We start from the raw sequence: 27123 nt of genomic DNA on the forward strand, positions 1-27123 counted from the left end.
GGGGACGTTTTGAAACATGAAAATAAGAAACACGGGGTAGTCTCCCTTGGAGGCGGAGATGGGAAACTGCCATAGCATAAGGGAGACCTTCTGCCTCTTTGAGGTAACGGATTTCCCGCTCATTTAAGTAGACCTGGCAATGGCAAGAGTACGAAGGGTGAGTGTCATGACAATTAAGGCAAGAGGGAGGTCGACTGCAAGACGTATTAGAATGGTCATCGGCACCACAGACTGGGCATTCAGCTATAGATCTGCAATATTTTGCTGGATGGCCAAATCGCCAGAAATTTCTACACTGTTGTGGTGTAGGGATCACCTTTCGAACTTGTAACCGATGTCCTGCTACATAAACTGAGGATGGGAGTTCACGGTTGTCAAAAGTTAAACAAGCCACATTGCAAGGGTATCGTCTCCGCCCAGAGGCATGAAGGACATAAGTGTCTACCTTGAGTATTGGGAAATCTTGGAGTTCCAGCTGTTTGAGAATGTCATTGCCACGTGTCTGGAAATTCTGTTGGACTATGGTATGGGGCAGAATGACAGTACAAGAATTGAGGGAATGATGTTTTTCAATAGTGACAGGAATAGTATCGATATGTGAAAGAAGAGAAAGCTCATGAGCTTGGGTAGCATTATGGACAGTGATGATGCACGTACCACTCTTAATAGCATGAAAGGAAATATCTCTACCAACATGGCGTAGGAGTGCCTTGCCAATACTATGGTCGGAAAGATAGGCAACAGAGGAAGTCGGTCGTAAAGTAAAGAATTTAGTCCATTGTGCATTCTGAAACTGAGTGTGAAAGGGAGTGCATGATATGTTGATCTTTTCTGAGAAGAATGAGAAGGTGGTGAAGTATCATCATCAGGTAATTGTCGTTGGCGTTTAGGAGTGGGACCGGAGTTGGTCCGACGTGGAACGGGCTGGCGATTCGAAAATTGCCGCACTGTAGAGGGAGAGGCTGGAAGCATAGTCAAAGGAGAGCGGAGGTCAGATAAATCGAAGGAGTCAGTCGAAACCCCGGTACCTGAAGCGGGTGATGAAACAGCACCAGCAAGAGGTACAGGGGCATCAGGAGTGTCCGAAGAGTGGTCAAAAAATGAGGCGGGGTCAGAACGGGGTGCGGTATCAAGAAGGGGCCCGGGGGTAGCAGGTTCATGGACTAGGGCTTCCATGGTTAGGTTACTTCTTTTTTTTTTGTTTTAAAGAAAAAAAAGAAAGAAGAAAAGAAAATAAAAAAAAAAAGCATAAAAAAAGGGGGGACCGGGGAGGAATAGTTCCTAGGAGAAATGAAAGGGCCAGAAATCCCCCTCCACGCCCAAGAGGACCTCAGCACCACAAGTAGCGCAGATGCAGCATGGAACCCGTGCCATACCCTACCCTTCATGCCAGTAAACCAGCAACCTGAGATAGCAACCTCACATCTGCCGAGCTACCTCGGTGGACAAAAGAGAGGGCGGCCGGATATCTGCCACAAAGCATACCTCCTTCGACTGCCACCCCTGGAATCTGAAAGACAGCCTCCAGAGATACACCCGTCACCCGAAAAATACCCGAAGCCACCCCCGGGAGACCGGAGAGGGATTGGGACATCCCCAGGCGATCCAGATTCCACGGCAAACTACACCACCGCCAAGAACCTCAATGGAATGGGATGGACCCCGGTACCCTTTCCCCTACCTAGGAACTAGCGCGCCTGTGGGAAAAATCCCAAAGCCCAAAAAGAGGAACAGCAAAAGGGAGGAGTGGGGAGGAGGAGAAGGAAAGGAAAAAGGGAGGATGGGATAGGGAAGGGGGGGATTCCGGGGTAATTAGGTTCAGTCTGAGGAAGGAAACCAACAGGTCTAATTCCTCAGACCAAGAGCGTCTTCACCACAACAAGGAGCCCCCCTTGAAGAGGCAAAATATGTGGAGTAACACTTTATCTTATTCAAAATAATGTACAGTACAATGTGAAGTGTCCAAATTGGTATGTCTTTTAATATTGCAAGGTTTATTTCAGCACTATATTATGCAACAGCAACAATTTCCCTCATCTCATAAAAATAAAGGTTTTTACATCATATATAAGAAATTTTTATTCATATTTGTGTTAGGTAAGACACATATGCAACAGTTAGGTATCTTTATTTCGAAACATTTCACCTACACAGTAGGCTTCTTCAGTCGAGTACAGAAAAGTTGAAGTTGAAGAAGCCTACTGTGTAGGCGAAACGTTTCAAAATAAAGATGCTTAACTGTTGCATATGTGTCTTACCTAACAACTTGTCGGTATTTTATACCATTTTAATGTTCATTCATATTTTTATCATATTACATGTAAATATAGACATACAATACATAATCTACATGGTATGGTGGCTTAACCTAGGATATCTCTCAATTCCTTAAAAGTATTTTTAACATTGCTCATGGAATTAGTAGTCACTCAATAATATTTTATTAGTTTACCTCTGATATTTTTTGAATTCCGCCCAATGTTTCGATCATCTTATCAACATTCTCCACGAGTCCTGGATATTCTATGCACATGAACTGCCTGAGCTTGCCAGTGCCACTGAAGCCACTCCCATGAGACATCTTCAAACCTGAAAATTTAATTGTTATGAAATTCTTCAGATTTCAAACCATAGCAATGCTATGGTAGATAAATCGCTTTTCAGATAATTTCTACAGGACAGAACTAAACATTTTTATTACAGTGTATACTGTATTAAAAATAAGCACTAAACCCATACAGGCCATAAAGTGAAGACAATAAATAAGCTTAGAATTTTGGTATTTTTTTAGGCAAATTATGTTCGTAGAGAAGCACTAAACCCATAGAGGTTATATAGCTCCTATCAATATTATTAGTATTATTACTGCAATCAAAACTAAGCACTAAACCCATAAGGGTCATACAATGTTGCTGCTATCAATAAAGAAGTGACAATGTAAATAATTTAGAAAACCAACAAGTTGAAGACTGAGACACTTCTGCAACATTTAGGAATCTTTAACATGGAAACGTTTCGCCAGCCAGTGGCTTCTTCAGTCCAATACAGAGAAGAACGGTAGAAGATGAGGAGGAGTTTGAGGTAATCAGTCCCTTAGCCTGGAATAGACTGTTGTTTACCTGGAGTTTACCTGGAGAGAGTTCTGGGGGTCAACGCCCCCGCGGCCCGGTCTGTGACCAGGCCTCCTGGTGGATCAGAGCCTGATCAACCAGGCTGTTGCTGCTGGCTGCACGCAAACCAACGTACGAACCACAGCCCGGCTGATCAGGAACTGACTTTAGGTGCTTGTCCAGTGCCAGCTTGAAGACTGCCAGGGGTCTGTTGGTAATCCCCCTTATGTGTGCTGGGAGGCAGTTGAACAGTCTCGGGCCCCTGACACTTATTGTATGGTCTCTTAACGTGCTAGTGACACCCCTGCTTTTCATTGGGGGGATGGTGCATCGTCTTCCAAGTCTTTTGCTTTCGTAGTGAGTGATTTTCGTGTGCAAGTTCGGTACTAGTCCCTCTAGGATTTTCCAGGTGTATATAATCATGTATCTCTCCCTCCTGCGTTCCAGGGAATACAGGTTTAGGAACCTCAAGCGCTCCCAGTAATTGAGGTGTTTTATCTCCGTTATGCGCGCCGTGAAAGTTCTCTGTACATTTTCTAGGTCGGCAATTTCACCTGCCTTGAAAGGTGCTGTTAGTGTGCAGCAATATTCCAGCCTAGATAGAACAAGTGACCTGAAGAGTGTCATCATGGGCTTGGCCTCCCTAGTTTTGAAGGTTCTCATTATCCATCCTGTCATTTTTCTAGCAGATGCGATTGATACAATGGGTTGCATCCTGGGGAAGAAGATTAAAAAGACTCCGACACTGACTTTATTGGGTTATCTTAGATCATGAACACTACCTGGAGTTTACCTGGAGAGAGTTCCGGGGGTCAACGCCCCCGCGACCCGGTCTGTGACCAGGCCTCCTGGTGGATCAGAGCCTGATCAACCAGGCTGTTACTGCTGGTTGCACGCAAACCAACGTACGAGCCACAGCCCGGCTGGTCAGGTACCGCCTTTAGGTGCTTGTCCAGTGCCAGCTTGAAGACTACCAGTTAAAAATGAGCGAGAGAAAGATTCAATCCAGGGAAGTCCAGCCCAATTTCTTGGATCAAACCCCCCTCCCTCATCAAGGAACCTTCCTTGAGGAGACCTCATTATAAAAAGCAGCGCTAAACCCGTAATGGTCACAAACCACGAAGGATCGTAGCTCCTCGTTGGCACTGTAACCGCCATCGACACTTTACACCTTATTAATAAGTTTATTTAGGCACAGGTGGATTTAGAGCTGTTTTTTATTATAATAACAATAATTTAGGCAGAGGTACACATAAGAACCTCAATGGAAGTAAGTCACTGACTTTTTTTGGTTATCCTGGGTAATTTACACATATGCTATGTATGATAATTTACGTAACTGTATTATGTGTAACTGTATTGTGTGTAAATGTATTATGTGTAACTGTATTATGTGTAACTGTATTATGTGTAACTGTATTATGTGTAACTGTATTATGTATAACTGTATTATGTGTAACTGTATTATGTGTAACTGTATTATGTGTAACTGTATTATGTGTAACTGTATTATGTATAACTGTATTATGTGTAACTGTATTATGTGTAACTGTATTATGTGTAACTGTATTATGTGTAACTGTATTATGTGTAACTGTATTATGTGTAACTGTATTATGTGTAACTGTATTATGTGTAACTGTATTATGTATAACTGTATTATGTGTAACTGTATTATGTGTAACTGTATTATGTGTAACTGTATTATGTGTAACTGTATTATGTATAACTGTATTATGTGTAACTGTATTATGTGTAACTGTATTGTGTAACTGTATTATGTGTAACTGTATTATGTGTAACTGTATTATGTGTAACTGTATTATGTGTAACTGTATTATGTATAACTGTATTATGTGTAACTGTATTATGTGTAACTGTATTATGTGTAACTGTATTATGTGTAACTGTATTATGTATAACTGTAACTGTATTATGCGTAACTGTAATATGTGTAACTGTATTATGTGTAACTGTATTATGTGTAACTGTATTATGTGTAACTGTATTATGTGTAACTGTATTATGTATAACTGTAACTGTATTATGCGTAACTGTAATATGTGTAAATGTATTATGTGTAACTGTATTATGTGTAACTGTATTATGTGTAACTGTATTATGTGTAACTGTATTATGTATAACTGTATTATGTGTAACTGTATTATGTGTAACTGTATTATGTGTAACTGTATTATGTGTAACTGTATTATGTATAACTGTATTATGTGTAACTGTATTATGTGTAACTGTATTATGTGTAACTGTATTATGTGTAACTGTATTATGTGTAACTGTATTATGTGTAACTGTATTATGTGTAACTGTATTATGTATAACTGTATTATGTGTAACTGTATTATGTGTAACTGTATTATGTGTAACTGTATTATGTGTAACTGTATTATGTATAACTGTAACTGTATTATGCGTAACTAATATGTGTAACTGTATTATGTATAGCTGTAACTGTATTATGTGTAACTGTATTATGTGTAACTATATTATGTATAGCTGTAACTGTATTATGTGTAACTGTATTATGTGTAACTGTATTATGTATAGCTGTAACTGTATTATGTGTAACTGTATTATGTATAGCTGTAACTGTATTATGTGTAACTGTATTATGTATAGCTGTAACTGTATTATGTGTAACTGTATTATGTATAGCTGTAACTGTATTATGTGTAACTGTATTATGCGTAACTGTATTATGTGTAACTGTATTATGTATAACTGTAACTGTATTATGCATAACTGTATTATGTGTAACTGTATTATGTATAGCTGTAACTGTATTATGTGTAACTGTATTATGTGTAACTGTATTATGTGTAACTGTATTATGTGTAACTGTAACTGTATTATGTGTAACTGTATTATGTGTAACTGTAACTGTATTATGTGTAACTGTAACTGTATTATGTGTAACTGTAACTGTATTATGTATAACTGTAACTGTATTATGTGTATCTGTAACTGTATTATGTGTAACTGTAACTGTATTATATGTAACTGTATTATATGTAACTGTATTATATGTAACTGTAACTGTATTATGTGTAACTGTATTATGTGTAACTGTAACTGTATTATGTGTAACTGTATTATGTGTAACTGTAACTGTATTATGTGTAACTGTATTATGTGTAACTGTATTGTAACTGTATTATGTGTAACTGTAACTGTATTATATGTAACTGTATTATGTGTAACTAACTGTATTATGTGTAACTGTATTATGTGTAACTGTATTATATGTAACTGTATTATATGTAACTGTATTAAGTGTAACTAACTGTATTATGTGTAACTGTATTGTGTAACTGTAACTGTATTATGTGTAACTGTAACTGTATTATGTGTAACTGTAACTGTATTATGTGTAACTGTAACTGTATTATGTGTAACTGTATTATGTATAACTGTAACTGTATTATGTGTAACTGTAACTGTATTATGTGTAACTGTAACTGTATTATGTGTAACTGTATTATATGTAACTGTAACTGTATTATGTGAAACTGTAACTGTATTATGTGTAACTGTAACTGTATTATGTGTAACTGTATTATGTGTAACTGTAACTGTATTATGTGTAACTGTATTATGTGTAACTGTAACTGTATTATGTGTAACTGTATTATGTGTAACTGTAACTGTATTATGTGTAACTGTATTATGTGTAACTGTATTATGTGTAACTGTAACTGTATTATGTGTAACTGTAACTGTATTATGTGTAACTGTATTATGTGTAACTGTAACTGTATTATGTGTAACTGTAACATGTGTAACTGTACTATGTGTAACTGTAACTGTATTATGTGTAACTGTAACTGTATTATGTGTAACTGTAACTGTATTATGTATAACTAATTGTATTATGTGTAACTGTAATTGTATTATGTGTAACTGTATTATGTATAACTGTAACTGTATTATGTGTAGCTGTAACTGTATTATGTATAACTGTAACTGTATTATGTATAACTGTAACTGTATTATGTGTAGCTGTAACTGTATTATGTATAACTGTAACTGTATTATGTGTAACTGTATTATGTATAACTGTAACTGTATTATGTATAACTGTAACTGTATTATGTGTAGGTGTAACTGTATTATGTGTAACTGTAACTGTATTATGTGTAACTGTAACTGTATTATGTGTAACTGTATTATGTGTAACTGTATTATGTATAACTGTAACTGTATTATGTGTAGCTGTAACTGTATTATGTATAGCTGTAACTGTATTATGTGTAACTGTATTATGTATAACTGTAACTGTATTATGTATAACTGTAACTGTATTATGTGTAGGTGTAACTGTATTATGTGTAACTGTAACTGTATTATGTGTAACTGTAACTGTATTATGTGTAACTGTATTATGTGTAACTGTATTATGTATAACTGTAACTGTATTATGTGTAGCTGTAACTGTATTATGTATAGCTGTAACTGTATTATGTGTAACTGTATTATGTATAACTGTAACTGTATTATGTGTAACTGTATTATGTGTAACTGTATTATGTATAACTGTAACTGTATTATGTATAACTGTATTATGTGTAGCTATAATTGTATTATGTGTAGCTATAATTGTATTATGTGTAGCTATAATTGTATTATGTGTAGCTATAATTGTATTATGTGTAGCTATAATTGTATTATGTGTAGCTATAATTGTATTATGTGTAGGTGTAACTGTAACTGTATTATGTATAACTGTATTATGTGTAGGTGTAACTATTATGTATAACTGTATTATGTGTAGCTGTAACTGTATTATGTATAACTGTAACTGTATTATGTATAACTGTATTATGTGTACCTGAATAAACTTACTTAACTACAGTAGGAAGGGTTCTGGTGTTTGTGTTGGGTATATAAGGGCCACTGACAGTGTAAGCTGTAACAAGCCCGGCGTCCCGATGTTAATATGATTTCCTTCGGATTTTTAACCCGGGAGGGTTAGCCACCCAGGATAACACAGGTCAGTGCGTCATCGAGGACTGTCTGTTTTATTTCCACTATGGTCCTCAATCTTTTCCCCCAGGATGCGACCCACACCAGTCCACTAACACCCAGGTACCTACTTGCTGCTAGGTGAACAGGACAACAGGTGTAAGGAAAAGCGCCAATATGTTCTACCCTGCCGGGAATCGAACCTGGGCCCTCCGTGTGTGAAGCGAGAGCTTTGCCAGCAAGGCCACGGGACCATATAATATAATCTTTATTTACTACAAGTACATGTACAAGGTATACAGACCATAGCTGACATCAATGACATACTACTATATAGAAAGTCGCTTATGCTGAGCATTTCGCGCAAATTAGGTCAGTTTTGTCCCAGGATGCCAAGCCCATGATGACACTCTTCAGGTCACTTGTTACATCTAGGCTGGAATATTGCTGCACACTAACACCACCTTTCAAGGCAGGTGAAATTGCTGACCTAGAGAACCTTCACGGCGCGCATAACGAAGATAAAATACCTCAATTACTGGGAGCGCTTGAAGTTCCTGAACTTGTACTCCTTGGAACGCAGGCGGGAGAGATACATGATTATATACACCTGGAAAATCCTATAGGGACTAGTACCAAACTTGCACACGAAAATCCCTCACATTGAAAGCAAAAGACTTGGCAGACGATGCAACATCCCCCCAATGAAAAGCAGGGGTGTCACTAGCACGTTAAGAGACAATACAATAAGTGTCAGGGGCCCGAGACTGTTCAACTGCCTCCCAGCATACATAAGGGGGATTACCAATATACCCCTGGCAGTCTTCAAGCTGGCACTGGACAAGCACCTAAAGTCGGTACCTGACCAGCCGGGCTGTGTCTCGTACGTTGGATTGCGTGCAGCCAGCAGTAACAGCCTGGTTGATCAGGCTCTGATCCACCAGGAGGCCTGGTCACAGACCGGGCTGCGGGGGCGTTGACCCCCCGAACTCTCTCCAGGTAAACTCCAGAATGCGACCCACACCAGTCCACTAACACCCAGGTACACATTTTACTGATGCGTGAACATAGACAACCGGTGTAAGGAAACACGTCCGATGTTTCCACCCCTTCGCCGGGAATCAAACCCGGACCCCAATGGAAATAAGTCACTCAGTCTGACTTTTTTGGGTTATCCTAGGTTCTCTACACATATGCTCCTATGTATGATAATTCTATGTAACTGTATTTGTGTATACCTGAATAAACTTACTTACCCTCGCCTTGTGAAGCGAAAGCTTTGGCCACCAGACCACAGGGCACTGTGGGGCTTGTCAAGGGGATCCACCTGATCTAATTAGGAACTTCTAGTTTCCGTTTTTATTTACAATGGGACGACCGTTCCATTTTCTTTTATCCCCCAGCTTTGGCCAATATCTCTTCTCTGTACATCGGGAAGGGCGCGATACGGCCTAAGCTGCCACCAGCCCTTACAAACTCAACAAGAAGTCAAGTAAAAATATATTGCCTAAATACGAGCGGGAATTAGAAAAGAAACCATGTTTTCTCCCTCGGAAGAAACTGGAACATAAAATTACCAAGTTAGATCAGGTGGACCCCAGGTTCAAACACCACAGAGCAAAACGTCTTACTCCCTGAGTAAACACTTCGATATTCTACTAACGACGCCAGACGCCAGAGGTTTCTGCTCTTTCTTCCTGAGATGTTTAAAGCCACTGACAGCTTACGCCGTATGACGCTCTGTTTAGCAAGTAATTTTATTTAGGCACATATACATACAAGTACAATTATCATACATAGTGTAAATTATCTAGGATAACCCAAAAAAGTCAAAGTGACTTATTTCCATTGGGGTCCTTGACAACGAAGAACGGGGAAAACATTACCCAAAGCTGAGTGATGACGGGAAAGAGAACATCACGTATGCTGTCAGTGGCCCTGAAACTCAACAGAAGAAGAGAACATCAATTCCCTACTACTACATCTTAAGTAGAAAACATTTTCAAAGCAAATTAAAAAAAAAAGAGTATTGTGTACTGTCTCCCTGGTGACTGAACAAAAGTTATGGCAAAATAAACATTTGGTTCTCAAATTGAAATATTTATCCATCGTTGTTGTTGTTTGGTTGTTAAGGGTGTTATTAAACCCTGCTGCCCGGGAGTCCGGGAAAAATGTTGCCCAAACCTGGGCAATGGTAATGAAAATTGTTGACACGCAGTCTTAAACACATCAATTTCATGTAGATTTCAGGAATAAGCCATTGATGTTAATAAAGGACTCTTGATATAATAAACTGCAGCTATCCTCCCTAATAATAATAATCATTTATCGGGTCAATTTTAAGCTGGTATTAAACTTGACCAAATCATGACTTTGAAGCTCTGTTTATATTGATACTTGAAACTGTACACAGTGAGACTAGATGAAGCAATGCTAGAGCACATTTTTTAAATTTATTTAAAAAAACTTCAATAAGCCTATTTTCCAATTTGCAAACTACACTCGCATTTTAAGTTCGAAGTCAATCAGACGAGGCATTCTCTATTTATCACACAGAAACCAATAATTTCTACCATTAATCGAGTTATTAAACTGGCAAATTTGCTCCTATATATACTAAAATTTTATTGAACCTTCTTCTGGTTAGATGCAATAACTTTACATTGCAAACTTGAAGCTGTTTAGGAAAGGCATTAATAAGTTACTGCACAAAAAAAAAATAAATAAAATTTGACATATTGGCACTTATAAAATTTAATAATAAACCAAATCATTCTGTAAGGCACGTCAGCATTGGGCGTTTCTCGTCCTATCAGCGAAGTTAAGCAATATACATACATAAGGGGGATTACCAATGGACCCCTGGCTGTCTTCAAGAAGGCACTGGACAGGCACCGGAAGTCAGTACCTCACCACCCGGGCTGTGATTCGTACGTCAGTTTGCGTGTGGCCAACAGTAACAGCCTGGTTGATCAGACCCTGATCCACCACTAAGCCTGGTCTCAGACCTAGCCGCGGGGGCGTTGATCCCCAAAACCCTCTCCAGGTAACACTGGGTTTGGTTAGTACTTGGATGGGTGGCCATCTGTGAACACAAAATACTGTTGGCATCATTCTTTGAAGGGCCTCAATGGAAATAAGTTACTTTTTTGGGTTATCTTAGGTAATTTACGCTATGATAATTGCATTTTTGTGTACCTGTACCTAGTTAAACTTACCTTGATGCTGATCAGGAGAGATGTTCTCAAGATATCACTTGGGAACCCACATAACACTTTGTCTTGTAAAACTGGCCAACTGGCATGTACACAGTCCACTAACACCCTGACTCTTCTTCTCAGTATGGTTTAGCGCTTCTTTTTGATAATAATAATAATTCTTAGTAAGATACACCAGCATCCAGAGTTTGGAGCCAACCAGAAGAGGTTTACTCACGTTATCTCACTTAAACATTGGAGGGGCCAAACAAAAAATCCACAATAGAGTAACCCTTTCTCTCATATGGCAGTGACCTACATAATAAGTGCAGGAAACAAGCCTCGCTACAGTATAATCACAAACACTTTTTTTATTAAAAAACTTATCTGTAAACAGGTGGAAAGTGCAGAAACTAGATAAAGGAGGCAGGAGAGTTCTGCTTTTTTCCATTTTGTCTTCAAATATTTTAAAATGGAATAAATCATAAAAAAATGTTATACATAATTTTTTTTTTTATCACACTGGCCGATTTCCACCAAGGCAGGGTGGCCCGAAAAAGAAAAACTTTCACCATCATTCATTCCATCACTGTCTTGCCAGAAGGGTGCTTTACACTACAGTTTTTAAACTGCAACATTAACACCCCTCCTTCAGAGTGCAGGCACTGTACTTCCCATCTCCAGGACTCAAGTCCGGCCTGCCGGTTTCCCTGAACCCCTTCATAAATGTTACTTTGCTCACACTCCAACAGCACGTCAAGTATTAAAAACTATTTGTCTCCATTCACTCCTATCAAACACGCTCACGCATGCCTGCTGGAAGTCCAAGCCCCTCGCACACAAAACCTCCTTTACCCCCTCCCTCCAACCTTTCCTAGGCCGACCCCTACCCCGCCTTCCTTCCACTACAGACTGATACACTCTTGAAGTCATTCTGTTTCGCTCCATTCTCTCTACATGTCCGAACCACCTCAACAACCCTTCCTCAGCCCTGTGGACAACAGTTTTGGTAATCCCGCACCTCCTCCATAAAAGTGTAAAAGAGCTATTAAATAGCACAGGCAAATTCACATAGAGAAAATACAACAAGAAATAAAATTAATACCATATATGATAGCTTAACACTGGGGTCCCTTTCAGTTTCAACCCGATCCTCCTGTCCCATTTTATTTTATCCAGTTACATAAACTTGCAACATGAATTACAATATTATTACCGTTACATTAATGATAAATCCCAAATACAGGAGAAGGGAGGAGGATGGTAATGTTTAAATAGTGTAAGAGTGAGTATTGATCTAAAATATGTGATGCCAGGCGCATGCTCTGCCACACACATGTAAACACACACAGCTGATAGTTCAACCTACACACCTGCTACAACACATTTATGTGGCTCCTGTCTCTTGTTTAACCGGTGTATTGTAGCTCCTGGCACCTCTGTGGGTCCGGTGGTGTTATAAGAGTGCCCCAGACATTTAACATTATCATCCAACGTCCAAAAACTGAAGTTGCGAGCATTAATGTGGCTCTAAAAAAAGTTTTTTGTACCTGGTTTTTGATACTGGAGTGTTTTAGTGGTCTTAAAATTTTAATTCGAGTTACTTAGGTGGTAAATAAGTGTCAAGTGAAATATGTAATGAAAAAATTGTGATATAAGTTTAATTCAGAAATTTGCTGGAAAGCTGTGAAGTAGGAAATTAACGGCAGGTTATTAGTGTGTGTTATCCACACTGCTGGAGGTGGATCTTGGTGGATCACCTTGAAGATCTTTGTGGATCAGCTTGAAGATCTTGGTGGATCAACTTGAAGATCTTGGTGGATCAGCTTGAAGACCTTGGTGGATCAGCTTGAAGACCTTGGTGGATCAGCTTGAAGACCTTGGTGGATCACCTTGAAGACCTTGGTGGATCACCTTGAAGACCTTGGTGGATCACCTTGAAGACCTTGGTGGATCACCTTGAAGACCTTCATAACGGGCAGATCAGCTTGAAAGATCCTGAAGATCTTAAACAGTCTTAATTCGAAGATCTTGATCGCAGGAAGATCGACCTAGAGATCTTGGTCGCGGGTAAAGGGGCTTGAAGACCTAGTTTTCTAAAGCCACCGCGCTGAAGATCGAGGTGGAGGCCGATGCCAGAATGCGACAGCAGAATGTTCGGACGCTGTCACTGGTTGTTTGTACGTTCACCTACCTTCTGATCGGTGCCGCAGTGTTCGATGCTCTCGAGTCTGACACCGAGGCCGAGAGACTACAGATTATTGAATGTTAGATCCTATGTGCCAAGTTTTAATTAAGTTGTTGCTTGAAATGTGTTTTTTTTTTTTTTGCCTGCAGTTTTTATGGATATAAGCAGCTTGAGTGCTTATAAGGATCGCTTGTGTCGACTATCTACTAATTGCATGTTACTCTAAATTTTGTAAAATTAGCTAATATATGAAGTCATGGTTGATTTTAAGGTATAATGGAGATTTTGTTTGCCCCACCAGAATGCATTAATGAATATTCTAGTGCTTTTGGTAAACAAAAGTTCTATATCTGAATGTGGGTTTTTTTGGCATATATCTTTTAGTACTGATAAACCCGGTAATAGATTACTTTATAAAAGCCTTTTGACAGTCTATCATGTTCATTTAACTATCCTCATTAAATGATCATAAAATCAGTGTTTTCTATACTACTAGAAGTTGAATTAATAATGGGTCGTAATCACATGCCTCGAGCGTAATTATTTTACCTATTACAATATATTTCAGAGTACAGACTCATCAAATTGTTAATTATCTAGGTAATGCAGGATGTGGATACAATCTTAACATTTCGGATATCTTAAAATTATCAACAATATCGTTATAAGAACATATATAATGAGGACTTATAATGAGGAGATTTTCAATTTGTTGTAGGGTTTATTAAGATCTATCGGTAAAGGGTAGATTTTTCTAACATTTTCTTATGGTGTCCATGTTCTGGTACATATACTTTACATTACACATAATTAACATCATACCAACTGCCAGAGATACTTATAAACTGACCTTGGAAATAAATGGTATAAAATACCGACACAGTGGAAATATAAACACATATGCAGTTTAATGTGATCCTTTATTGTGTGGGCGAAACGTTGTCAATAAAGGATCACATTAAACTGTATATGTGTTTATATTTCCATAAACTAACCTCAGAAGCTGTAACATCTCGTAGTCTACTCATCTTGTTAATTTCTCCATAAACATGTTCTGCTTGAATAATTTCATTATGAACTTCAGTGACTGTGTAACTTCTTATATTCACTCCTCTAGATTCTCCAAACTCATTTTTTAGTTCTTTTCTGATAAAACTTTTCAAACTTGACAAGTCAAAATTATATTCAGCATTCTCTGTATTGTTAGTTTAGCCACTAGATCAACTTTATGGTGTTCACAGAGACGCATGTGAGAGGGACTCAACTAAAGTTTGACTTAAATCGTCTTCTCAATATTTCATGCATTAATGTCTTGCTTCGGAAACTAGCATGACCTAGCATGTTACATTCAGATCTAGGACTATCTAGCGCTAGCCATAAGGATAATCTGTGATGTGACTCATTTTGTAAATTATGTATGTGCTCGAGATTACTGAATTTAGCAGTGTTGAATATGATAATTCTATGCGATCTGTTTTCTTTTAAAATGGGGGGGGAGGGTAGCAAGGTGATGTCATGGAAGCGTTTAGTTCCTGTAAATAATTTATTGAATGTGGATATTATTTGAATGCATTTTGATTCCCTCGTTTTGTCGTGTTTAACACTTCTCATGAGAGACAAGTGTCATGACCGCCATGCAGAAACTTCAGTCCTGTCATGGGATATATTTCGCATGTTCTATTATTTACGTTACATACGCTTAATTTTCCCCTCACTAAATATTTTAACAGTTATGGAAGGATCAAATATAACTCAAGGCTTTATTTCTTATATATTCTTTTCAAATTAAGCAATGTCTTTAGTGTTTTGGAAGACTGAAGCAGTTGCATGGTGATCTATCAGCATACTGCAATTAGGATGTTACTCAGTGAGTAACATCCATGTTTTACTACAATCCTGAGAGCTTTCAATCTGTTTTACTTTGTTATTTTATTCTTTGCACAGCTGTTAGAGTAAACAGGTCTGTGATCTCCATATATTATTAAAAATAATACCAGTAGACCTGGTGATAACTTGGGTTTTGGTGGCCTACTTTTACGGTTCTCAGTGCGCCTTTACACGCCTTATTTCTTATAATAATAATAGTAATAAAAATAAGAGTGATAATAAAATATTATTACTATTAATACTCATGGGGAAACGCTAAATCTGTAGGGTTCATACAATGCCTGGGGAATGGGAGTCAGTCAGATTTGATCTAAGGAAGAAAAAGATCCAGTTTCTTGGATCAGCTATTTTTCACTGTCCCCTTCAAGGGCTTTTTTCCCCCTTAATATATAACATAGCCAGTACCATCACTGTCTATATATAAATAGAAGGGCTTGCCAATTCGCTGAAAATTTGACATATTTATATACAAGATAAAAATAACAGCACAACTGTCATGCGATTATCTGGAATTGTTTTCAGTAGGGCGTTGATTGGCATAATAAACAATGTGGGACTCGGTACACCGCCTTGAGAATTGCTAAGTGGCATTTTTTAGTTGGTTGGTCATTAAGGCTAAAGTCACCTGTTCCCCACCAATCAAAAATGAGTTAGTTCTTAAAGTAGGTATTATCAACGTTAATTTCTCAGTATATATACAGTGAGAGATATACATTTCATGGTGTATATATAGCCTATGTATTTCCTCATTCCATTTATATACCCGTGAAACACTGTAACGAACTATCTGTCAGTATGGTAGCCAAGGACACAGTGTAACAGTAGGCCACCAATATATGTTTTATCTAGTTCACATTAATGCCTTTTTGTAATCCTAATGTACAGTCAGAAGAGTTGTGGTATAATAATGTGTATTTTTAACATGAGTGAATGCACTAATATTTGGTACCATGTTTATAGTTTGTGTATTAGCCTGCTGAGTACCATTCCTCTCGAGTAGTTTACACAGGCAGCTAGTTACCGAGATGCGGCAAAAAATATCAAGGTGGTTAGAGTTTGACGTTGGTATTATAATACAACTCGTGGTTCACGACCTGTGAAATTGTTTCTAACAGCGGGTTACCAAGTACACATCTGTGTACTGGTGGTAGCTGGCAAATGGGGTTTCAAGCCTATCAACTACACTATGGTCATCGAGGCTGCACATTAACCTTTCCACCAGCAGTCAAGAATACTTTATTCTCTACAATAGGGATCAAAGTAAACTCAGTATATATATTCTGATAGAATCGGACTTCGGTGCATGTATCCTTTGATCTATGTACTGGTTGGTTAATTAATGGGGTTTTAAGCTTATTTATTGACCGCACGAGGGAAAACTACACTAATCTGTCCACTCCCAGGCAAGAATACTTTGTTTCCTAAAACAGAGAGTATTTACAAAAGCAGCATATATACCCTGAGAGAAATACATCCCTCAGAGTATAAATCCTGTGTTATGTAGTAAAGATTTAATAGGTGATACCGTCCTCTCACATATTTACTTTACACTATGGTTCTAAGGGGAAAAATAAACGCAATAAGCATACAATAATGATACACTATGTAGACTTAACCAGCGATAACACCTGTAAGTTGAGCGTCATGAATGTAATAATGTAATTACCTTGATATCAGACGTGCGGCAACATCTACAAGGGAAGTACAACATCAGTGGATCAGAGTACAAGTTAATTGAGACGGTGATCATAGAGAATCAGCCACACAAGGCAGGACCGCAGTGGAAGTTCGCAGGAGCTCTCTACTTCGTCACTGTGGTGGTCGCCATGATCGGTAAGATCATTTGCTTATAATTATTATCATTAGGTCCACAGCTTCAGGGGATGTACCTTGATGCCTGTAAATGGCTCTCTGTCCAGTGAATTGCAGGTAATATCACAATTGGAAGAAATATGATTACCTCCCAATTTACCAGACATTGTATGACCCCTACTTGTTTAGCTCCTCCCCTTGAATATAATAATTAGATAACGCAGTGTGTCTTGCATATTTTTGCATGACAATATCATTAAGTTTTGTCTAACGAAATAACTATGTGTGAAGGTTATGGTCACTCTACGCCTGAGACGGTGGGAGGAAAGGCCTTCTGCATAGTGTATGCTGTGGTGGGGATCCCGCTCGGCATGGTCATGTTCCAGTCCATAGGTGAACGTCTCAACAAATGCACCTCCATCATCATCAAAAAGGTGTGTAAGAAGTTCTGAATATTCTTTTACCTTGAACCTAGCATTTGAATATTTCCAGCTGGTGTGGAATTTTCTGCAGTATACCCTCCTAATAATTACGTTTCAGTTTCGTTGCAAACGCCTACAGCAGTTTACATATGCTATATAGGTTAAGTCAGGTTAGCGTCACTTAGCCAAATTTATCCGACTATACCAAACATTAAGAGGAAACACATATACAAAGAAGTATGGCAACCAGCAGGACTTGAACCCAAACCTGTCAGGTCTTGAATGTAGATAGCTGACTAACTGACGCCTTAAACTACTCAACTATAAATGTTTCATAACGTCAGGAAACGTACAAGACTAACTCATGTTTCTCATAACACTGAACACACCAGTGAGCTTCAAGCAGTAGTTACAGTACTCTGGTTAATCTGTCATAGTAAAGGCTGCAATCACTGGAATATAATAGATTAAACACCGAAGTCGGGACACCACAAACATAACCTCTTCATTACCTTCCCCGACACGGGTGAAACGTTGGACGTTTCCTTACATCTACTGCCCCTGCTCACCTAACAGTAGGTAGGTACACGTAACTAGTTGTTAGCATACAGTTATGTGCTTGCTTCCTGGGAGACAATTTAAGTTGCCTGAATTGTTCTGCTTAATCAGATTCTTTTTATATTATGATGTTAGCTAGGCCTCTATTAGTTGTAGAAATAAAGATTATTATTATTATTATTGACGGTAATTACACTTACTATCCACTCTATTGAAGACGAGTGTTTTGAGACAGATGAAGAAGATGCTGGGGTGTGCTACTACTGAGGCCACGGATGTGAACCAGCTGTGTGTGACAGGGACACTCTCCTCCATCGTCATGACTGCCGGAGCTGCTGTCTTCTCCCACTACGAGAACTGGAACTACATCGACGCCTTCTACTACTGCTTCATCACGCTCACCACCATCGGTTTCGGCGACTTCGTAGCCCTCCAGGTACACTAGATGCCAGAGCAAAGTAACATGTATAACGCATGAGCCTAAAGACAGAAACATGGCATCTTCAATAACTTAGGGTTAAGATTATCTCACCTTCTAATGGAATATATACAGTGGCATTCTGTTAGTTCAGCATCGGTTGCAACCAGGGTTCCCTATAACTAATCAAAATTCGGTCTGCTGTCAAGCAGTACCCGACATAGATTGGCAGAGCCGATTAATACACTCATTAAATGAGAAACAATGTTGACACCAAACTAACGGATCCTCATTATCTCCTTGCAGAAGGACAATGCCCTCACCACCAAGCCGGGATATGTGGCTCTCTCCCTAGTGTTCATTCTCTTTGGCCTCACCGTCGTCGCCGCTTCCATCAACCTTCTTGTCCTCCGCTTCATGACAATGTGAGTCACACCTCATTATTCCTTTGAAAAGGCCTGTTAGGGACAGACGAAGCTACAAAGTCGCTTGAGTTTAAATAGTTATGACTGTAGTAATTCTTAAAATCTTTCCGCTTACCCAATAACCTTTTCTCTTGCATCAACACATCCTGTGCGAGGATTTGCAGTTTGGTTCTCATTCCACACTTGACCCATGGTCACCTGCTTCTCTCTGTGCAACTTGTGGTGTGCTGTTGCTTATGATATTTTAACTGTCTGCTCGCAGTTTCGACCTTTTAGATTCAGATATGGTTGTTAATTGTCTTGGGGTAACTAGAGACTTTGAGGAACTGTTCGAGGACTTTTAGTTATGTATATTTGATGTTTTTATGAGTCAACTGAGGAAAATTTAACTTTGTTAGGATGTGCTTATTGGTATATCTTGTGAGTGTTAATGATTGTACTCAGCATGTGTTATTGTTGTATGTGTACACTATATGTGGGTGTGAGATCCAGTGTTTTTAAATCTGATCATTGTTTCCTTACTGTCACCTCAGGAACACTGAGGACGTGAAGGCTGGAGACTATGAGATGCAAGACGCCTCTCAGTCTGTCGTCACGCTGGATGGGGAACTGATGGCCATCAACGGGAAGCTTTTAGCAGGGACACATGACTCAGAGGTGGGAGAGGGTCGTGTTGGGTCCTTCACTAGCGTGGCTACCGTCTGCTCGTGTACCTGCTACCCAAGACCACACCATAGTCCCACTGACACCCACCGATACTCCGTCGTCAGGTGCGTCACTTACCTACCCTCACACACTCGAACACATCAAAAATATGAGGAAGGATTTCTTTAGTCTCAGGTTGGTAGAAAAGTGGAATAACTTGGATGAAACAGTGGTGGAGGCATACTCAATACACAGCTTCAGTAGTAGCTATAAGGCCCAAGAGGCCAGAGATCAATGACACCAATCAAAGTAATTAAGAGGCGAAGCCAGAACCCGAATCTCGCGACCTCCACAAGCTCAGTTCGGCGAGTACATTTAGAACAGTCCCACATATACCCATTATAAGGGGGAATATCGAGAGCAAGAGAAAGGTTTAGAGTGGGAGAGGAGAGTAAATGAATAAATGGGTAAAACAAAACAAAAAATGAGAACAAATTAAATTTTGGGAAGAGATAAATTATGGTGAGAAATATGCAGTGAAGAATGGACTTGCGTATTAATAGTGAAGTTGTGCACTGGTGGACACGGAGGTACAAGGAGAGAGAGCCTTTAACATCTTTTTATTGTAGATAACATAGAGGAATACATTTCTTTCCACTGATTTTAGCTTCTGCTTCCCACACAGGTCGCCCCACTAACGTTAACCTTTTGTCTTCCCGTACAGGTCACCATCAAGGATCTCCAACTTGCTGCTGGAGCAGGGTCCTGGAGGCAGCAAAGCCGCCCCTCATCACAGTGATCAGTTCCCACCTCTCCTTCACGACTCCTTCATGGTCGCTAACTATCTCAAGACCAAGCGATCCTCCGTCTGAGTTAGTCTGATAATTTATTATACACCTCGTATCCATCTGTGGATGGTTTCCACCCCATAAGCATCCCGTGGACGGTAGTCAAAATATTACGGAGATACAAAATGGGTCCAGCGGTTGGGCCTCGGCCCCTGTGAACCACGCAGAGACTTTTTAATATTATATACAACAGCAGTGTACTGCTACCCTATTTTGTATACATTTATTATATATGATAGTACATTGTGGAAGCACCCGCAGTGTGCGGCTACATTAACACAGACAGCAGCAGGTACAGCAACACACAGTAGCAGATACAGCAACACACAGTAGCAGGTACAGCAACACACAGTAGCAGGTACAGCAACACACAGTAGCAGGTACAGCAACACACAGTAGCAGGTACAGCAACACACAGTAGCAGATACAGCAACACACAGTAGCAGGTACAGCAACACAGTAGCAGGTACAGCAACACACAGTAGCAGGTACAGCAACACACAGTAGCAGGTACAGCAACACACAGTAGCAGGTACAGCATACTCAGTATGATAATTCCATTGTAAAAACAGAAAGGTTTCCATGACTCACGAAATCGTAATGACACGATTGTAAACAAACCATACCACGGGCGGGATTTGAACCCGCGATCAGTCTCAAAGCTCCAGACCGTCGCGACGGTCTGGAATTTTGAGACACTCTGACCGCGGGTTCAAATCCAGCCCGTGGTATGGGTTTTTTTTTCAGAAATGTTTCCCCTCATATTTCATCACATACGATGAGTTAAATACATAAGGCGATGAAATCTTTAAAGAACAAACTCTGAGATTTCAGCAGACGATGAAGATACAGTCATTTATTCCACTGTGACCCTAACAACAACGTACGAACATGGATTAATGTCGAGTAAGGAGGTGTAGGGCCCAGAGGGCTACAGAGGTGACCTATAATGATATAAAAAAAATTGAAATGACCAAAATTAGCATTAATTAGCATTAATGTTACTGCTTGCATCAGTATTGCCGGAAGTGATTTCTATACTGGAAGCAATTAGCAACAGTATTACCAGAAGGAAGTATTAATGTAACTCAACAGTATTACCAGAAGCAAATATTACATTTTAACAACAGCATTGACAGAGATAGTCATTGTATTTTGACAGCAAAGATGGTAATAATGTCAAGGTTATGATGGCCCGGTGGCCTGGTGGCTAAAGCTTCCGCTTCACACACGGAGGGCCCGGGTTCGATTCCCGGCGGGTGGAAACATTCGACACGTTTCCTTACACCTGTTGTCCTGTTCACCTAGCAGCAAATAGGTACCTGGGTGTTAGTCGACTGGTGTGGGTCGCATCCTGGGGGACAAGATTAAGGACCCCAATGGAAATAAGTTAGACAGTCCTCGATGACGCACTGACTTTCTTGGGTTATCCTGGGTGGCTAACCCTCCGGGGTTAAAAATCCGAACGAAATCTTATCTTATCTGACAGCTCCGCTGTGATGCTGCTGACAGTGACATAAGGAATACCAGAATTTAAAAAAAATGGCATAATTTTTAAAGGGGTGGACGGGTAAGCCAGCAGAAGGCCTCGGTCAGATGTCCATAAGTTCCAAAGGCGGGTCATCATATGACTAACAACAGCCTAAGCAGAAACTTTTAATATAAACCTTGACATATACAGTATTTCCACCATTATATTCACACCATCACAGGACATCACGTAGTTCAAGAATCTGTATAAATAAACATTATTATTATTATCATCATTATTATAAATTTTTCTAATTCCTAGCGTCAGGAGATTTTTTTTTTTATTTTTTAAAGTCGGGGAAAATTTTTTTCAATTTCTAACGTTATGATTTTTTTTTAATTTCTAGTGTAGGGATATTTTTATAACTTTTAGTATGAATATAAATTTTCTAATTTACCTGATAAACCAAACACCACCATTAGTAAACCTTTGTCTCATTAAAAACCATTAAAGTCAGTAAAACCAGTGACGTATGATAAAACTCACCAGCCTCATTAAAACCCAACAGTGTTATAGAACCCCAGCCCCTCAGGTGGTTTAATTTAAAACTAATTAACAAGTATACATGTGTAGATGTTAGAAATATTTTTTTCGAATTCATGTCATCGAAATATGTTTTCAAATTTATGATCAAAGTGCCAAAATATTAGTGTTTTAGACATGAACGAAGTGTTTCCTCAAGGTGGGTCCAAGAGCTGCACATATAATCACTCCCTTTGTAAGTTTATACAGGTATACACAAATACAGATTATCATACATAGATTATCATACATAGCAGCACAAATACAGATTATCATACATAGATTATCATACATAGCAGCACAAATACAGATTATCATACATAGCACAAATACAGATTATCATACATAGCAGCACAAATACAGATTATCATACATAGATTATCATACATAGCAGCACAAATACAGATTATCATACATAGCAGCACAAATACAGATTATCATACATAGCACAAATACAGATTATCATACATAGCAGCACAAATACAGATTATCATACATAGATTATCATACATAGCAGCACAAATACAGATTATCATACATAGATTATCATACATAGCAGCACAAATACAGATTATCATACATAGATTATCATACATAGCAGCAAATGTGTAGAAAACCCAGGAAAAAAAAATCAGTGACTTATTTCCACTGGGATCCTTTAATTTTTTTTTTTTAACAAGTCGGTCGTCTCCCACCGAGGCAGGGTGACCCAAAAAAGAAAGAAAATCCCCAAAAAGAAAATACTTTCATCATCATTCAACACTTTCACCACACTCGCACATTATCACTGTTTTTGCAAAGGTGCTCAGAATACAACAGTCTAGAAGCATACACATATAAAGATACACAACATATCCCTCCAAACTGCCAGTATCCCAAACCCCTCCTTTAAAGTGCAGGCATTGTACTTCCCATTTCCAGGACTCAAGTCCGACTATATGAAAATAACCGGTTTCCCTGAATCCCTTCACTAAATATTACCCTGCTCACACTCCAACAGATCGTCAGGTCCCAAGTACCATTCGTCTCCATTCACTCCTATCTAACACGCTCACGCACGCTTGCTGGAAGTCCAAGCCCCTTGCCCACAAAACCTCCTTTACCCCCTCTCTCCAACCCTTTCGAGGACGACCCCTACCCCGCCTTCCTTCCCCTATAGATTTATATGCTTTCCATGTCATTCTACTTTGATCCATTCTCTCTAAATGACCAAACCACCTCAACAACCCCTCTTCTGCCCTCTGAGTAATACTTTTATTAACTCCACACCTTTTCCTAATTTCCACACTCCGAATTTTCTGCATAATATTTACACCACACATTGCCCTTAAACAGGACATCTCCACTGCCTCCAACCGTCTCCTTGCTGCTGCATTTACCACCCAAGCTTCACACCCATATAAGAGCGTTGGTACTACTATACTTTCATACATTCCCTTCTTTGAATCCATAGATAACGTTTTTTGACTCCACATATACCTCAACGCACCACTCACCTTTTTTCCCTCATCAATTCTATGATTAACCTCATCCTTCATAAGTCCATCCGCCGACACGTCAACTCCCAAGTATCTGAAAACATTCACTTCTTCCATACTCCTCCTCCCCAATTTGATATCCATTTTTTCTTTATCTAAATCATTTGACACCCTCATTACCTTACTCTTTTCTATGTTCACTTTCAACTTTCTACCTTTACACACATTCCCAAACTCATCCACTAACCTTCGCAATTTTTCTTTAGAATCTCCCATAAGCACAGTATCATCAGCAAAAAGTAACTGTGTCAATTCCCATTTTGAATTTGATTCCCCAAAATTTAATCCCATCCCTCTCCCGAACACCCTAGCATTTACTTCCTTTACAACCCCATCTATAAATATATTAAACAACCATGGTGACATTACACATCCCTGTCTAAGACCTACTTTTACCGGGAACTAGTCTCCCTCTCTTCTACACACCCTAACCTGAGCCTCACTATCCTCATAAAAACTCTTTACAGCATTTAATAACTTACCACCTATTCCATAAACTTGCAACATCTGCCACATTGCTCCCCTATCCACTCTATCATATGCCTTTTCTAAATCCATAAATGCAATAAAAACTTCCCTACCTTTATCTAAATACTGTTCACATATATGCTTCAATGTAAACACTTGATCTACACATCCCCTACCCACTCTGAAACCTCCTTGCTCATCCGCAATCCTACATATATAAATATATATAAAAATATATATAAAATATATAAAAATATATTTCACGTTAGCAATATTTTTTCCATTTTTTTCATTCGGTTAGAATGAACAGTTGCGTTTTTTTTTTGCACTAATATATTTTGGCCACTAAATTCTTTCATTTTTAAGGCATAATTAATGTGCTAATTACACACAAACAGTAATAAACGATTTATTTAGTAAGTCATTACACCTACGACCAGTTAGAAGAATTTGTCAGGTCAGTAACTAGTATTTTATTCTGGACACGACATATCCAGTGCCTTCTCTCATGTACTGAAATTTGTTAAGAAATTAACACTCGTAGAACAGTATTTAAAGGTTGGAATCACCTGATGTTTCGCCTCCACCTTAAAGCGCCATCATCTGTATGGCTGCTACTGTTAGTGGGGTTTAAAGCCTGTCGACTACACTAGGGTCATTAAGGCTGCACGTAATTCATCCACCATTACAGAAAAATACGTTAATCCTTCAAATACGAATTAACTCTCAGCATATATACGCTGAGAAATATACCTCTCAGTGTGTAAATACTGCCGGCAAAGTGCTCTTGATCCAAGGAACTTTTTCCCTTGGATCAAAATATGCTTTCCACTTATCAAGGCGCTGTATAATCCACCCAGGTGAGATATATATATATTATATACATATATATATATATATATATATATATATATATATATATATATATATATATATATATATATATATATATATATATATATATATATATATATATATATATATATATATATAACCTAAGTTACTACACTAACCTTACCTTGCATATCCACATTTAACTTTTTTCCTTGGTCAAGGTGTAGGCGAAGACTCAGGTGAGGCAAACAAGGCAGGTTGTTCCAGGTCGACTAGATGAGTGACGTTGGTGGGTTTCCTTGTTTGTTTCATTAGTAGATAACTGGTGAGGTGGTAGTTACATTGATTAATGAGGTGACAGTTATATTGATTGATGAGGTGATGCTGTTAGTGATTGAGGTGACAGTTACAGTGAGTGATAAGGTTATACAGTTAGTGACTGAGGTGACAGTTACAGTGATTGATAAGGTGATACAGTTAGTGACTGAGGTCACAGTTACAGTGATTGATAAGGTGATACAGTTAGTGACTGAGGTCACAGTTACAGTGATTGATAAGGTGATACAGTTAGTGACTGAGGTGACAGTTACATTGATTAATGAGGTGATACTATTACAGTGATACAGTTACAGTTGACCCATTACAACTGTTCATAATATTGATCATCTACGCCGCTATATAGCCCCGGCAGATCCATCATATATATTTTTCTATAATATTCTTAGAATGTGTTGACACAATGTAATATTTTTGCATCAGACGAAACAGTATTATTCCCAAACAAATCATTTTTCAAAATTTCTAATTTCCATTTTATTGATATTGAAAGTGAACCTTATTAATAAAAGATATATATTTCGGCCTTATTCACAGACCCTCTTCAGCTAGTAAATAAATATACAGCGATCTTTTCATTTTTTTATATATATTTTGGTCTCGGTAATTTTTGACTTTACATCAAGCAGTCTTTATAACATTTAACGAAATATAATCATGAAAATTTGTAGTTGGGTTAGGAAGTTAAACTACATTATTTAACGTGTATTATGCTAGGCTAGTTTAGGTACGAAAAAGAAAATAATACGAGTACATGTATATCTCACTGTTTTACTCTGGGAGAAGTAGTAATATTGATGGTGTTAGAGTTTCTAACATACAACCAATGATAACACTGAGAGGTGTGTATCAGTGTATATACACTGAGAGGTGTGTATCAGTGTATATACACTGAGAGGTGTGTATCAGTGTATATACACTGAGAGGTGTGTACCTCTCAGTGTATATACACTGAGAGGTGTGTATCAGTGTATATACACTGAGAGGTGTGTATCTCTCAGTGAATATACACTGAGAGGTGTGTATCTTTCAGTGTATATACACTGAGAGGTGTGTATCAGTGTATATACAGTGAGAAGTGTGTATCTCTCAGTGTATATACACTGAGAGGTGTTTATCTCTCAGTGTATGTACACTGAGAGGTGTTTATCTCTCAGTGTATATACACTGAGAGGTGTGTATCAGTGTATATACACTGAGAGGTGTGTATCAGTGTATATACACTGAGAGGTGTGTATCAGTGTATATACACTGAGAGGTGTGTATCAGTGTATATACACTGAGAGGTGTGTATCAGTGTATATACACTGAGAGGTGTGTATCTTTCAGTGTATATACACTGAGAGGTGTGTATCTTTCAGTGTATATACACTGAGAGGTGTGTATCTTTCAGTGTATATACAC

At 38.6% G+C, this 27123-nt stretch overlaps 2 protein-coding genes across 5 annotated transcripts in view; one reads left to right on the forward strand and one right to left on the reverse strand.

Annotated features, from left to right (window-relative positions):
• The window catches only part of l(2)37Cd (general transcription factor IIIC subunit l(2)37Cd), a 51992-nt gene extending 43957 nt beyond the window's left edge, over positions 1–8035 (reverse strand). For both annotated transcript variants that reach the window (XR_011394376.1, XM_053799452.2), the window contains exons 1-2: positions 7971–8035; positions 2453–2589 (exon numbers count right to left, since the gene is read on the reverse strand). Coding sequence is in view for 1 of the 2 variants with exons in the window: in XM_053799452.2 (XP_053655427.2) it covers positions 2453–2581 (129 nt within the window). In the remaining variant the exon portion in view is untranslated. The remainder of the gene's footprint in view (positions 1–2452; positions 2590–7970) is intronic.
• A 4594-nt stretch (positions 8036–12629) lies between these two features.
• Positions 12630–22257, forward strand: LOC128704306 (two pore potassium channel protein sup-9). 3 transcript variants are annotated; one of them, XR_008409434.2, is made up of 8 exons: positions 12630–13554; positions 17040–17195; positions 17466–17608; positions 18372–18590; positions 18879–18997; positions 19531–19767; positions 20367–20782; positions 20937–22257. XR_008409434.2 is itself a non-coding variant. In XM_053799450.2 (7 exons), the coding sequence occupies exons 1-7, from the start codon at positions 13428–13430 to the stop codon at positions 20512–20514; spliced, it is 1149 nt and encodes a 382-aa protein (XP_053655425.1). In that variant the 5' UTR covers positions 12630–13427; the 3' UTR covers positions 20515–22257. The 3 variants fall into 3 exon arrangements, 2 of the variants coding, with proteins under 2 accessions (XP_053655425.1, XP_053655426.1); XM_053799450.2 differs by having other exon boundaries at positions 20367–22257; XM_053799451.2 differs by having other exon boundaries at positions 18390–18590; positions 20367–22257.
• Positions 22258–27123: the final 4866 nt, after the last annotated feature.

This window comes from Cherax quadricarinatus, chromosome 84, assembly GCF_038502225.1.
Source record: "Cherax quadricarinatus isolate ZL_2023a chromosome 84, ASM3850222v1, whole genome shotgun sequence".
NCBI lineage: Eukaryota > Metazoa > Arthropoda > Malacostraca > Decapoda > Parastacidae > Cherax > Cherax quadricarinatus.

Coding starts and splice junctions, on each gene's coding strand:
- LOC128704306 (XM_053799450.2), top strand. CDS start 13,428: ATGCGACAGCAGAATGTTCGGACGCTGTCACTGGTTGTTTGTACGTTC. Junction 17,196..17,465: donor TGTGGTGGTCGCCATGATCG/GTAAGATCATTT, acceptor CTATGTGTGAAG/GTTATGGTCACTCTACGCCT. Junction 17,609..18,371: donor CCTCCATCATCATCAAAAAG/GTGTGTAAGAAG, acceptor ACTCTATTGAAG/ACGAGTGTTTTGAGACAGAT.